Here is a 14,276-nt window from a genome sequence, read left to right on the forward strand (position 1 = left end):
GAGAGAGAGAGAGAGAGAGAGAGAGAGAGAGAGAGAGAGAGAGAGAGAGAGAGAGAGAGAGAGAGAGAGAGAGAGAGAGAGAGAGAGAGAGAGAGAGAGAGAGCACATCAAGGTTCTGCTGACATGTGCAATCTGTCACTGAAACTCTCAAACGCAAACCTGTACACCGACCTGGAGCACTTGTTCCATGTATTCTGAGTAGTCAGGACTCTCTTTTTCTTTCTTTATTTCATTCTCTCTCTCAATTAATTTTAAATCATTTAAATTTAAGGGCTTCATTGGCATGGAAAACATACTGTACATTAACATTGCCAAAGCAAGTGAAGTAGATAATAAACTAGAAAAATCCAAGTTTATCTAACCCTTTTATCTAACTCTAAATCTATCTTTTTGTAAAAACATGCTGAAAAATGTGGGAGCTCATGTGCTCATGACCTCTCTTTCTCTCTCTTTCTCCCTCTCTCTCTCTCTCTCTCTCTCTCTTTCTCTCTCACACACACACACTCTCGCTGTCTCTCACTCTTGCTGTCGCTCTATTGCTGTCGCTGTCTCTCACTCTCGCTGTCTCTCCCACTCTCGATGTCTCTCTCTCACTCTTTCTGGTTTGCTGAGTGTTTCTGATGCACACAGCAGTTTGCTTTCTGTTCACACACAGTCAGGGTTGGAGTAAAAGTATGGGTGAGGAAAGAACAGAGCAATATACAAATACATTCCTCTACATTCCGGAATACATTCCGTTTCGACCAGAAGCGGTGCCTCCGCTTGACAACTCTTCACTGCTAAAGGTTGTCCGCTTTGTGGGCGTAGGCGTGAACCTATAGAGAGTAAGTAAGTAAGTAAATACATTTTGAAAATGTAAAAAAACGATGCATTATTAGCTAGCTAGCTAGTTAGCTACAGCAGGCCACTGTGTGTAGGCTAATGAACTGCTTATTAGCTATCTAGCTTGCCAACTTTACATATTATAGCTAAGTGAAATATCATCAGCTAGTTAACTTCATATCTATCTTGCTATCTTGATGTAAGCCTATTTATCATTGTAAATTAAAATATCATGCCCCAAATTAGTTTAAAGATAACAGCAATGGAAGAGGGTGAAAGGATTTTCTGCTCCAGTTGTCAGAAAAAGGAGTAGGTGTACTAGTTAGATTGTGGGATGACATTAGGCAGATTGTGGGATGACATTAGGAAAATATTCTCCAGTTCTAGTCCCTAGAGAGGAAAACTATGGAGACAGACAGAGAGATATTAGTCCGTGCTGTCTAATTGAAATACAATGAAGCCTGTTTCTTTGTGATGTCTGTCCTCAGATATGGAGAGCTGCAAAAGCCTGTCTGTAGATGAAGAGGTCCCAGTGAATGTCCCAAGAGACTGCTGGCATATCCTTATATGCCATGAGTTGTATGTGTACTTATGTTAGTAAATGTTTTATACAACATTACAGTTAAAAGTCACACATAATGTAGGCTACAAACGTATTACAACTGTAGCAGGCCAATCCTTCTCCCAGAGGTCTGCTGGGTGTGCAGGCTTCTGTTCCAGATCAGCACTAACACTCCCGATTCAACTTATCAAACCTAATGAGTTGATAATAATGTGTATTATTTCTGTGCTGGAATAGAAGTCTGCTCACTCAGTAGATCAGGAAGTGGAACAAGGTTGGCCACCTCTGGTAGGGACTGTCGTGACGTGGCTATCATTGATGCTGTTATTTTAATAAATCAATTAACTATGTTTAATTATTAGACATGATTAAATGAATCAGGTAACAATTAACTCATTAGCAATCTTGGGGCACCACGGGAAAAGTTAGTTTAATGACTTAGCGTTTCCCGAATTAAGAATCAGAATATATATCAGAATATATCGTTTTCATACCAGTCATCCATTAATCATTATTACCTCATATCAGTTTCATTCTGAAAGTCGTTGACTTCATATATCTGCACAAACCCTTGTCTAAATGATGATTCACCGATACACAAATTGGCTTAATTATTTATTTACTAACTAACTAAAGAATCACACAGAAATACACAGAGTGGGCTTATTGTACATACATGTGGAAAATACGCTCATCGTAAATATGGATATTTAGCACCCTAACAACCACTCATTCGGATGGATTTAGAAATGCAACACATATTTACACTTGTATGTCTTTGTTGTCTCTTTTGAAATCTATCTATGGGGAGTCAGTTTGACAGAGGTCTCTGATTTGTCCACCAGAGGTCACTATGTCCTTTGTAGTTGTAGTAGTAGGCTTCTTTGTCTCGGAGTGTTCATTAGACAAGATCCTTCAGAGGTGGTCTTTGGTCGAGTTTACTAGACTAAAGTACATAAACAGCTGCAGACTGAACGTTCCTGTGTAGTCTAGAGAGTTTCTATCAATTTCGTGACATTCAGCTCACGCTGTCGGTCACGCTGGTCTGTATTGAAATTGCAACCATTTCAGCGTATTCAGCTCGCGCTGCACGTATACCTGTTTAATATGTTAATTCTTCAGCGAGTCCTTTTATGCACTCGCCTTGGAGGGCGGTTCCATCACGTTGCCACAATGTCTGTGCTCACGTTGCCGTGGTTACTGACTTGGCAAAAGTTTAAATGAAAAACAGTTATCTAATTAAGAAGGCTAAAATCATGTTTAATCTTATCACAAATGGTTTCAAATTTAATCATATAAAATTACAACATTTAGATGTAAATCTGATAACTGGGATGTATACATTTGTAGAGTTACCATTATCTTGTAATACCATCCTTAATGACCTTACAAAACAATATACTTTTGCCATAATTATTGTTTGGATCCCCACAAACCATTTCCCATATTTTTTATGTTACAAATATTGTTTCATTATCCACTGTTGGATGTTAGAGTTTTGGCGTCCGATTCTCTCTCTACACACATCATATTCCTTTGTTCAATGCTGCCGGGCCAGAGAGAGAAAGTTTACGACTGGTCGTTAAAGTTATAAAACTGGCCCACTTCCCCCCTTCCTCTCTAGTGGGAGAGGGGGGGGGGGGGCTCTCTTTTATCCTCACCCTGGAAGGAAAATCATGACAGGACTTTTTTGTTCACCTAGAAATGATGCTTTAGTAATAGTAGCTTACTTACTAAGATGTCTGACATTTATAAACAAGTTAGATTATTTGTACATTTTGAAATTATATTTAGATTAATTTATGTTGATTAATTGAAGTTAAGTTTTTAAACTTGTTTTAATTGTTAACTTAAAAACAATATTTAAGAAGAACTTGTGTCAACGTTCATTCATTTTGCAATAAAAAGGTGTGAAGGGGATCTGTCTTGAATTTGCTGTGTTACTTTGTTGCTTTCTCAAACTAACATTACATTTTTGTCCAGATGTGAGCTCTCCAATCGGTTTTATTTGATTGTCACTCTGTCTCAGGATATCAGCCATGTGAACCCATTTTGCAGTTTATCATAATGTCATGCATCACCAATGCAGCCATAGGCCTACAGTAGGATGGCAAAACTGACCTAATGAACATGTGCAATCAATGTGTGTTTGTCATTGTATATCTGAAGCAGAGAAAAGCTAAACTCACACATCAATTGTATATTGTTGAGCTAGCTATATGTTCTCAATTTAAAAATTATACCAGTAGATCATGAATATGATGCTAACCATAAGCCAGATTTTCTACATTATTTTTCTGACATGAAATTGTTTAGTGCAAATGCAACCCTAGGTACAGTGTTGTACATGAAAATAAGGAGCTGACAATTTGTAGGGTAATTAAAATGTCAAAAAGGAAAATAATGGGGCATGGGGAGCATTGTAATTATACCTTGTTTATTTGCTGAGAATGATTTCAGAATACAGAGACAAAATCAGAAGGTCAATGGCATGGAGGAGGATTGTAGAGATGTTGTTGTTGATGGTGGTTAAAGAGAGATTTGCACAACAATGTTTGCATTTCAAAGCCACAATTTCCTTTACACAAAGTACCCAGTCATGTGTATGTAGGCCTATGTATTTTACAGGAAGTGAGCTATCATCATCAATGTCATGACACAAGTATAATGAAAGAGCCATAAACTATAATACATTAACATTGTATTGTTATGATACATGAATCATTAGCACTGTTATAATATGTGTTACTGGTCATTTCTGGGCAAATTTTACAATTTAATTTACTCAACACATTCACAAATGTTGGGTTTGATCACAGTTTTGAGGTTTAGGTTGATTGAGGTTTATAACTAGCTAGCAGCATAAGCAAACATTGTTGTGCAAATCTCTCTTCACTCACCATCAACACCAACAGTCTCTGCAATCCTCTTGACCTTATGATTTTGTCTATGTATTCTACATGCTTGTGTGATCTAGAACCTAAAAGGGTTCTTCGGCTGTCCCCATAGGAGAACCCTTTGAAGAACCCTTTTTTGTCCCAGGTAGAACCACAGAAAGTTCTACATGGAACCAAAAAGGATTTGACATGGAACCAAAAAGGATTTGACCTGGAACCAAACAGGGTTATCCTACGAGGACAGCCGAAGAACCCTTTTGGAACCCTTTTTTCTAAGAGTGTATCAAAGCAAAATCATCCTGAATTGGAAAACCATACACAGCGATGATCGGCTTTCCTCCATCTCTATTGGTTGTGCATGCCCGGGAACTAATGACACGCAGAACTATGTTTCATGAACGGAAGATTTTCAAGCAAACATCTGCTCCTCACTTGATTGGTTAATTGCAGTGGTGGCCATGTTCAATTTGTATAAAGTAGAGCAGAGCTGAACTTGTTCTACCGCTCCGCTAGCAGGGCTCCCACCTCTCACCTTCCCACAATCCCCTGTGCATTGCTCCTCGTGCTCCTGTTGAAAATTAATGGGGGCGGATCTTTGTCTGGCGAATTTGGAAGTGGTGGAAACCCTACATAAGACTCAACAAGTGCTCACCCTTGGTTTTTGTCCTCCTTTTCTCTCTCTCTCTTTCTCTCTCTCTCTCTCTCTCTCTCTCTCTCTCTCTCTATATATATATATATATATATATATATATATATATATATATATAAATATATATAAATATTTATCGCTCTCTCTGGCTCTCTCTCCCTCTGTCTCTCTCTCCCTCTGTCTCTCTCCCTCTGTCTCTCTCTCCCTCTGTCTCTGTCTCTCTCCCTCTGTCCCTCTCTCCCTCTGTCTCTCTCTCCCTCTGTCTCTCTCCCTCTGTCTCTCTCTCTGTTTATCTCTCTCTCTGTTTCAGGATGGGCACAGTGTATCCCAGTGTGTCTCCCAGCCCACCACCCCTGGTGCCATGCTTGTCCCCTCTCCCGTGTCCCCCAGCCCAGCCAGCCTGTCCTCCTACCATGGGGATGACAGTGACAGCATCAGCAGCCCCGTCTGGCCAAAGACTCCCTCCAGCCCTGTATGACACGCCTCCTTATATTTTAACCAATATCTTCCAATGTTTTATTTCTTGTTGTTTTTTTCCAGTACAATGACTGATTTCAGTAGTTGTGTAAGTTTGCAAGGTTGGAGCTAATTCCATATCTCTCTCCATCTCTTCCGACTCAGAAGCTCAACTCGTCCACCATGACTAACGAACGAATCACGCGCCTGTATGATATGGGTGGGGAGCCGGAGAGGCGTGGCTGGGTGGACCGGTATCTGTCCTTCATGGAGGAGAGGGGTACACCTGTCCCCCACCTTCCCGCTGTGGGCAAGAAGCCCCTGGACCTCTGCAGACTCTACATGGCTGTCAGGGAGATAGGGGGCCTAGCTCTGGTGAGAGACAACCACGGACTTCATTTCATTATGTCTTACAGGACTGAAATATACTGCTTTATGTCTTACAGGACTGAAATATCAGTGCTTTTCTCATGTATTGCTGGACTGAAATACCGTAGTGCTATACACTATCGATGTGGTTTATTAGACTTGTCAATATCACTAATTTGGTAGTAGCTTTGAAGTGGGGCAAAGCAAATGTTTAGTAGTTTCAAGCCAGGATACATACAGTGGACTAACATGCCATTGTATTAATGCTTTCCTGTCACCCTTACCATCCTTCCTCTCCTCTATACATCCTCTCCCCTCCCCTCAAAGGTGAACAAGAACAAGAAGTGGCGTGAGCTGTCCACCAATCTGAGTGTTGGTACCTCCAGTAGCTCCGCCAGCTGTCTGAAGAAGCAGTACATCCAGTACCTGTTTGCCTATGAGTGTAAGGTGGAGCGAGGAGAGGACCAGCCGGCCGACAGCAACACTGGGACTGGGGGGGAAAACAGGAAGCAGGCCAAGGTGCAGCCGCCCTCTCCTGGTAAGGACCGGCACTGACACTGATGATGATGATGATGATGATTGTGATGATGATAGTAATGATTTTACACTGTATCAGGTGAAACTGTACTGTATGCTGACATCAATGCACCAGCAAGACAGTCTTACTAGATGGGAGAATGTGTGCCTTTTCTCGGACTAGTATGGTGTCTTGGAATAGCATTTTGAACAACATTAAAAACAATCAAGTGACAGCACCTCTAAGCAGAGATATGGCTTGATGTGATTGCTGTGTTAAAAATGTTAAGTCATGTAATTCTGGGTTACGCTGGTATGCTATTTATAAGACAAAGTTTTTGATTTGCATGTTGTCCCTGACAGTGTTTCTAAGCACAATCACTGTGCCCAGCTAAGGAGAGAGAGCTGGAGTGTGAAGGTCACATCTCTAATTCAGAGTGGTGATGAGAAGAGTGACCTACCCTGCTTTTTAAATAGAACACCAATACCTCAGCTGCCTGAGTCACACCAGATTGCTTTTACTAAAGGGCTGGAGAGGAGTACCTACCTTCAGCACACACACACACACACACACACACACATACACACACACACACACACACACACACACACACACACACACACACACACACACACACACACACACACACACACACATGTAGACACACACCTACTCAGGCATATGTCTGCATCCCAGCCTCTTAGACTGTTGATGGAGACATAACCTTCTGATATTAATATTTACCTTCATGTTGAGCCAGGTCAGTGCGTCTATTTACTGGAACATACGCTAAAATAGAAATGACCGTAAGCTGAAACAGAATGAAATATGTGTACATTTAAGAACCAGAGCAGTCCCTATTACCTTCACTTACAGTAGATGACATAGTGCTGTGTGATTGATTGAAGTGGAGAGAGAACCATGTCCGCACTGTGCTCTTAACACAGATGAGACCTCATGTTGGCCTGATTTGTCTATCTGTCTATCTATCTCTAACATCTACTAACTATCCCTCTATCTATCCAGCCATCCATCCTGCTCCCAGGTGCCTGCCTGGCTGCCTGCTTCACTGAGCATGTCAATGAAGCAGGCTCCATGTATAGCTGACAGCTAGGTGATGATGTCACAGAGTAGAGAAAGCTGTTGAGCAGCAAAGAGGAGTTGTTGGGAGGGAGGAGTCGGAGGAGGGGAGGGGGATCCCCCTGAGATTGATTCATGAGGCTGGAGTAATGAATATAAACAATGCTGACCTCCAGTCAACCTCTATTCACTCTGACACACACCTGTGAGCCACTGCTTTCTGCCTTATGTCATCAACCTTTACACTCACACACACCTGTGAGCCAGCGCTTTCTGCCTTATGTCATCAACCTTTACACTCACACACACCTGTGAGCCAGCGCTTTCTGTCTTATTTCATCAACCTTTACACTCACACACACCTTTCTCTCTTCCTCTCGCTCCCTCATTTCTCTCTCTCTCTGAACGTAGAATAAAGGGCACTTGAGTTCACGCTGTGTAAATGTCCCCTCCCTCCTAGTGTTGCCTGCCTGTCTACCTGTCTTTCTGCCTGCCTCCTTCCCAGTGTTGTCTGTCTGCCTGCCTGTATGCCTATCTGTATCCCAGTCTGTCTGTCTGCCTGCCTGTCTGCCTTACTTTCTGTCTGCCTCCAACCCAGTGTTGTCTCTCTGCCTGCCTGTCTGTTTATATGCTTGTCTGTCTGTATGCCTGTTTCAAATCAAATCCAATGTATTTATAAAGCCATTTTTACATCGGCAGATGTCACATAGTGCTATACAGAAACCCAGCCTAAAACTCAGAACAGCATGTCTGTCTGCCTGCCTGTTTGTCTGCCTGCGGCATCTGAGGGATAGGAATGCTGTTAACCTTTCAGTAACCACTGGATCCATTGTTCACTTTCTGAGTTGCTTGGCTATGGAGCAGAGGAGATATCCTGGAGAGAGGAGAATCCCAAAGACCCCCACCCCCCATGCCCACTCCTTTTCTCCCCCTCTGTCCCTTGCTCCCTTGCTCCCTCTCTCCCAGCCCCACTGAAAGCATCAGTCTCTCTCCCTCTTTCTCTCTATCCCTCTCTCTCTCTGGGAGGCAGGTAGCCTATAGGTTAAGAGCGCTGGACCAGTAACCGAAGGTTCAAATCCCCAAGCCGGCAAAGTTGGAAAATCTACAGTTCTGCCTTTGAGCAAGGAAGTTAACCCCCGACAACAACTGCTCCCATCCCTCAGATGCAGCAGGCAGGCAGGCAGAAAAATAGGCAGACAGACAATTAGGCAGGCAGCTAGACAGACAAATAGGCAGGAAGACAGACATGCTGTTTGGAGTTTTTTCTGTATAGCACTTTGTGACATCTGCTGATGTAAAAGTGGCTTTATAAATACATTTGAATTGATATGAAACAGACATACAGACATGATGACGTGGATTAAGGCAGCCCCCCGCACCTCTCTGATTCAGAGGGATTGGGTTAAATGCAGAAGACACATTTTGGTTGAATGCAGTCAGTTGTGCAACTGACTAGGTATCCCCTTTTCCTCCCTCCCTCCCTCCCTCCCTCCCTCCCTCACTCCCTCTACCCTCTAACTGTTGTGGCGGCAGGGGGTATTGTTGAATAATTCAGAAGTAGTATGAATTTTTTAAGCCATTCTTTATTCCTGTTAGAGGCGTGCGGTGCAGAGAGGAGCTGCTACACTAAACGCTCATTCACATATCCAGCATCTCTTATCTTCTAAAACTAGCGATCATGTTTTCCTTCATTCCTACTGCATACATGCCTTTTTCCTCTTTCGCTTTGTAGGGTCTTCATGTGTAATGCGGCGTGGCATTACATCATTTCCTGTGTTGTTACAGACCTTCAATAATTGAATATTCCTATGCGCTGAAAAATGTATAGCCATGGCATCATACAATTTATGCATCATATGGTCTGATACTTGCTTCATATCATTCTAGAAACCTTACCCCTGAGTGAAGTGTAGCATGGCCGGGTCTCTGGTACAGTAGTCTGTTACTCTCTCTGATATACTGTAGGGAGTGCAGAATACAGTATAGTACAGTACAGCCTGCATGTGGGTGAGCCTCGCCCTTACAGACACCCTCCCCCCTTTGTGTTTTAACTACAGTTGAGCCCTCAGGTATAACCTCCACATGAACCCCTCACTGAGTTCACCCTGCCAAAAATGGAAAACGATCTTCAAAAAGCTGCAAAATAAAACTCTCCACAGAGACTGCGGCAAATTTGGTGCTCTCCAATGAGCTATTCCCACAGAGAGGCTTTCTCTTCCTCCCCCTCCCCCTTCTTCTTCTCTTCCTCCTCTTCTCCTGCTCCTTCTTAGCAGTCCCTGCATTCCCCCTCTACTCTCGGCAGGCAGGTGCTGAGGCTCGTGTTAATGAGTGGTGGTTAGTGAGCAGGGTTGGGGAGTATTGGATTACATGTGATAAATTACATGTAAGGGATTACAAAAAATGGTAACTGTAATCTGTCACGTTACCAGCAAAATATTGTAATCAGATGACAGACACTTTTGAAAAACTAGATGATTTCGTCAAGGATTACTTTTACATTTGGAAAGGATGTTTGCGAAAAAAAAATGTTTGACACTTCTCTGTTTTCTTAATAACATTCAAATCAGTATTGAAAAAGGGCGCAAGTGTAAGTTTGTACCACCTAGGCATTTCTGACCACAACTCAGAGACCACTATGATGGCACAACAAATGCGTTTGATGGATTGCGGGAAAAGAGCATGAATAGACTTTTGTAGGCTACAGTCCAAGCTATGTCTTCCAATGGTGCGACTGCTGTCGGCATCCACAGATTATCCAACTTGAATAAACTCTTGGAGGTAAGGATGACAGCAGTGGTGTAGTTTACGCCGATCTGGATATCACTGATTATTAATATCTACACACCGCATTGATGTGAATCACACTGCTGCTCTCTCATTTAGCTATTTGCTTGCGCCTTATAGACTGTGGTTGTTGTGGATGGCTGTTCACAAATCTAAATGTGTATTTGAACCCAATAATGGTTGAATTCAAGAAGTTTAAGCTGCCTATCAATCATTGTTTTTGAAACCAGTGGACAGCCAGTGAAAAATGCACTCTTGCAACAGCTGCATAATGCAGATCCCAGCCTATGGAATAAAAGTGGGACTAATTCATGCTGTAAAATAATTAATAATCCACAGACCTAATGGACACATGCTCAAACTTGCACACTTTTGATAGACTTAAAGGGGCAATCTGTAGTTGGTACATACACTTTTGGACGTATAAATTATAGATATTAATGTAAAGATATAATTTTATCATAGTATTTATTATATGCAGTAGAAAGCGATGGGTTAGAAGAAGCCTACACAACCAAACCATAAAGTCAAATTTAACATCCATATATGGCCAGTTATGTAAACTTTAACATGTATTTATCCTGCAATAGATGTTGTTCAATTGGTAACATACATTTTTGTCTTCTTCTAATGCCTCTTAAGGGGAAAGTCATCTAAAAGTAACTGAATGTAATCAAATTATGTTACTGAGTTTGGGAAATCCAAAAGTTACATTACTGATTACAGTTTTGGACAGGTAACTAGTAACTGTAGCGGAATACATTTAGAAAGTAACCTACCCAACCCTGTTAGTGAGATAGGCCCCAGCGGGCCCTCTGATAGGCTAAAAGGATTTGGGGCCTCACATACAGTGCCTTCGGAAAGTATTCAGTCCGCCTGACTTTTTCCACATTTTGTTATGTTACAGCCTTGTTTTAAGATGGATTAAATAAAAACCATCCTCAGGAATCTACACACAACACTCCATAATGACAAAGCAAAAACAATTTTTTAAATAATTTATAGCAAATATATTAAAAATAAAAAACAGAAAAACCTTATTTACATAAGTATTCAGACCATTTGCTATGAGACTTGAAATTGAGCTCAGGTGCATCCTGTTTCCGTTGATCATCCTTTTTTTTGTAACAAATTGATATTTACAGTCTTGTCCCATCACTGCAACTCCCCTATGGACTCGCGAGAGGTGAAGGTCGAGACGCCGTGCATCCTCCGAAACACGGCCCTGCCAAACCGCACTGCTTCTTGGCACACTGCTAAACCCAGCCACCCAGCCACTGTCTTGGAGGAAACACCGTCCAGCTGGCAACCGATGTCGCAGGAGCCCAGCCCGCTACAAGGAGTTGCTAAAGCGCGATGGGACAGGGAAATCCTGGCTGGCCAAACACTGGGACAATTGTGCGCCGCATAGGTCTCCCGGTCACGGCCGGCTGTGACACAGCCTGTGATTGAACCCGGGTCTGTAGTGACGCCTCAAGCACTGCAAAGCAGTGCCTTATACCGCTGCACCTCCATTGATCATCCTTGAGATGTTTCTACAACTTGAGGTCCAGCTGTGGTAAATGATATTGATTGGACATTATTTGGAAAGGCACACACGTGTCTATATAAGGTCCCACAGTTGACAGAGCATGTCAACGGAAAAACCAAGCCATGAGGTCAAAGGATTGTGTTGAGGCACAGATCTGGGGAAAGGTACCAAAAAGATTCCCTGGTCTGATGAATGCCAAGTGTCACTTTTGGAGGAAACCTGGCACCATCCCTACAGTGAAGCATGTTGGTGGCAGCATAATGCTGTGGGGGTGTTTTTCAGTAGCAGGGACTGGGAGACTACTCAGGATCGAGGGAAAGATGAACAAAGCAAAGTACAGAGAGATCCGGAGTGGCTTCGGGACAAGCCAGGAGTTGCTTCGGGACAAGTTTTTGAATGTCCTTGACTGCCCCAGCTAGAGCCCGGACTTGAACATCTCTGGAGAGGCCTGAAAATAGCTGTACAGCAATACTCCCCATCCAACCTAACAGAGCCTGAGAGGATCTGCACAGAAGAATGAGAGAAACTCCCCAAATATAGGTGTGCCAAGCTTGCAGCGTCATAGCCAAGAAGACTCGAGGATGTAATTGCTGCCAAACGTGCTTCAACAAAGTACTGAGTAAAGGGTCTGAATACTTATGTAAATGCGATATTTCTATTTTGTATTTTTTTTATAAATGAGCAAACATTTCTAAAAACCTGTTTTTGCTTTGTCATTATGGGGGTATTGTGTGTAGATTGATGGGGGGGGGGGGGGGGGGGACAATTTAATACATTTTAGAATAAGGCTGTAACCTAACAAAATGTGGAAAAAGTCAAGGGGTCTGAATACTTTCCGAAGGCACTGTATGTCACCCCTGTCCTTGGCCATGGTGGTGGCATGGTTGTTACATTTACATAAGGGAAATGCTGGAAACAGGGAATTTCAGGGTCACATGAAATGACTAAGAGGTTTTGGCCTGGGAAACCCCTCTCAACCCCCTAACCCCCGCTCCTCAGCTCCCCCCACGCTAAATCTGCCTAAATTGGACATTTCCTGTTAATTTGTAACCAACTGTGTGTTCTATCTCTCTCTCAAATGTTCTCTCTTTCCTTGTATCTCTCTCTCCTCTCTTCATTTCTCTCTCTCTCAAATTTTTATTACAGGCTGCTACACATGAGCACGGTGCATGACAACGGCGCATGACAACTGAGGGTTGAATGTTTATGTACTGTAGGGTTTTGACCCAATAAAGGTGATTTAAAAATGTTCCCCCTCTCTGCTCCCTCCCTATCTCTCTCTTTCTCTCCCTTTATCTTACGTGCTTTCTAACAGCTAACTCAGGGTCCGTTCAGGGCCCCCAGACCCCACAGTCATCAGGCAGCAGCTCCATGGCAGAGATGTCAGGTGACCTGAAGCCTCCCACCCCAGCCACCACCCCCCAGGGACAGGTCACCCCCATCCCAGCCAGCAGGTATACCATGATCCCCTCTCATTCAAGCACTCTCACTGCTGAGAGTGTATGTGACTGTGTTTGTATGTATACATACCATATATATCCTCTTTACCTCAGTTAGTATCACTGTACGTACAGTGCCTTCAGAAAGTATTCAGACCCCTTGACTTTTTCCATATTTTGTTAGGTTACAGCTTTATTTTAAAATTAATTAAATTGTTTTTTTCCTCATCAATCTACACACAATACTCCATAATGACAAAGCAAAAAGAGGTTTTTCAAAAGATTTGCTAATTTATAAAAAGAAGACGGAAATATCACATTTACATAAGTATTCAGACCCTTTACTCAGTACTTTGTTGAAGCACCTTTGGCAGCGATTAAAGTCTTCTTGGGTATGATGCTATAAGCTTGGAACACCTGTATTTGGGTAGTTTCTCCCATTCTTCTCTGCAGATCTTCTCAAGCTCTGTCATTTTGGATGGGAAGGGTAACTGCACAGCTATTTTCAGGTCTTCCAAGAGATGTTAGATCGGGTTCAAGTCCATGCTCTGGCTGGGCCACTCAAGGACATTCAGAGACTTGTCCTGAAGCCACTCCTGCGTTGTCTTTGGCTGTGTGCTTAGGGTTGTCCTGTTGGAAGGTGAACCTTCGCCGCAGTCTGAGGTCCTGAGTGCTCTGGAGCAGGTTTTTATCAAGGAACTCTCTGTACTTTGCTCCATTCATCTTTGCATCAATCCTGAGTAGTCTCCTAGTCCCTGACGCTGAAAAACATCCCCACAGCATGATGCTGCCACCACCATGCTTCACTGTAGGGATGGTGCCAGGTTTCTTCCAGACGTGACGCTTGGAATTCAGGCCAAAGAGTTCAATCTAGGTTTCATCAGACCAGAGAATCTTGTTTCTAATGGTCTGAGAGTCTTTAAGTGCCTTTTGGCAAACTCCAAGCATATGCCTTTTACTGTGGAGTGGCTTCCGTCTGGCCACACTACCATGAAGGCCTGATTGGTGGAGTGATGCAGAGATGGTTGTCCTTTTTGGAAGGTTCTCCCATCTCCACAGAGGAACTCTAGAGCTCTGTCAAAGTTACCTCTCTGACCAAGGCCCTTCTCCACCGGTTGCTCAGTGTGGCTGGGCGGCCAGCTATAGGAAGAGTCTTGGTGGTTCCAAACT

The 14,276-nt window shown here is 42.9% G+C and overlaps 1 protein-coding gene and 1 long non-coding RNA gene across 2 annotated transcripts in view; both read left to right on the forward strand.

The window, feature by feature from the left end:
- LOC110498372 (AT-rich interactive domain-containing protein 1B) overlaps positions 1-14,276 on the forward strand; it is a 331,437-nt gene that overhangs the window by 309,915 nt on the left and 7,246 nt on the right. Inside the window, exons 11-14 of the mRNA XM_036954974.1 lie at positions 5,241-5,402; positions 5,552-5,761; positions 6,083-6,293; positions 12,983-13,121. Coding sequence (XP_036810869.1) covers positions 5,241-5,402; positions 5,552-5,761; positions 6,083-6,293; positions 12,983-13,121 — 722 coding nt within the window. The remainder of the gene's footprint in view (positions 1-5,240; positions 5,403-5,551; positions 5,762-6,082; positions 6,294-12,982; positions 13,122-14,276) is intronic.
- LOC110498048 lies at positions 540-3,302 on the forward strand. Its single transcript, XR_002469766.2, has 2 exons — positions 540-824; positions 1,311-3,302. It is a non-coding gene; the product is annotated as an uncharacterized LOC110498048 (long non-coding RNA).

Source organism: Oncorhynchus mykiss, chromosome 19 (assembly GCF_013265735.2).
Source record: "Oncorhynchus mykiss isolate Arlee chromosome 19, USDA_OmykA_1.1, whole genome shotgun sequence".
In the NCBI taxonomy this organism is placed as follows: Eukaryota; Metazoa; Chordata; class Actinopteri; order Salmoniformes; family Salmonidae; genus Oncorhynchus; species Oncorhynchus mykiss.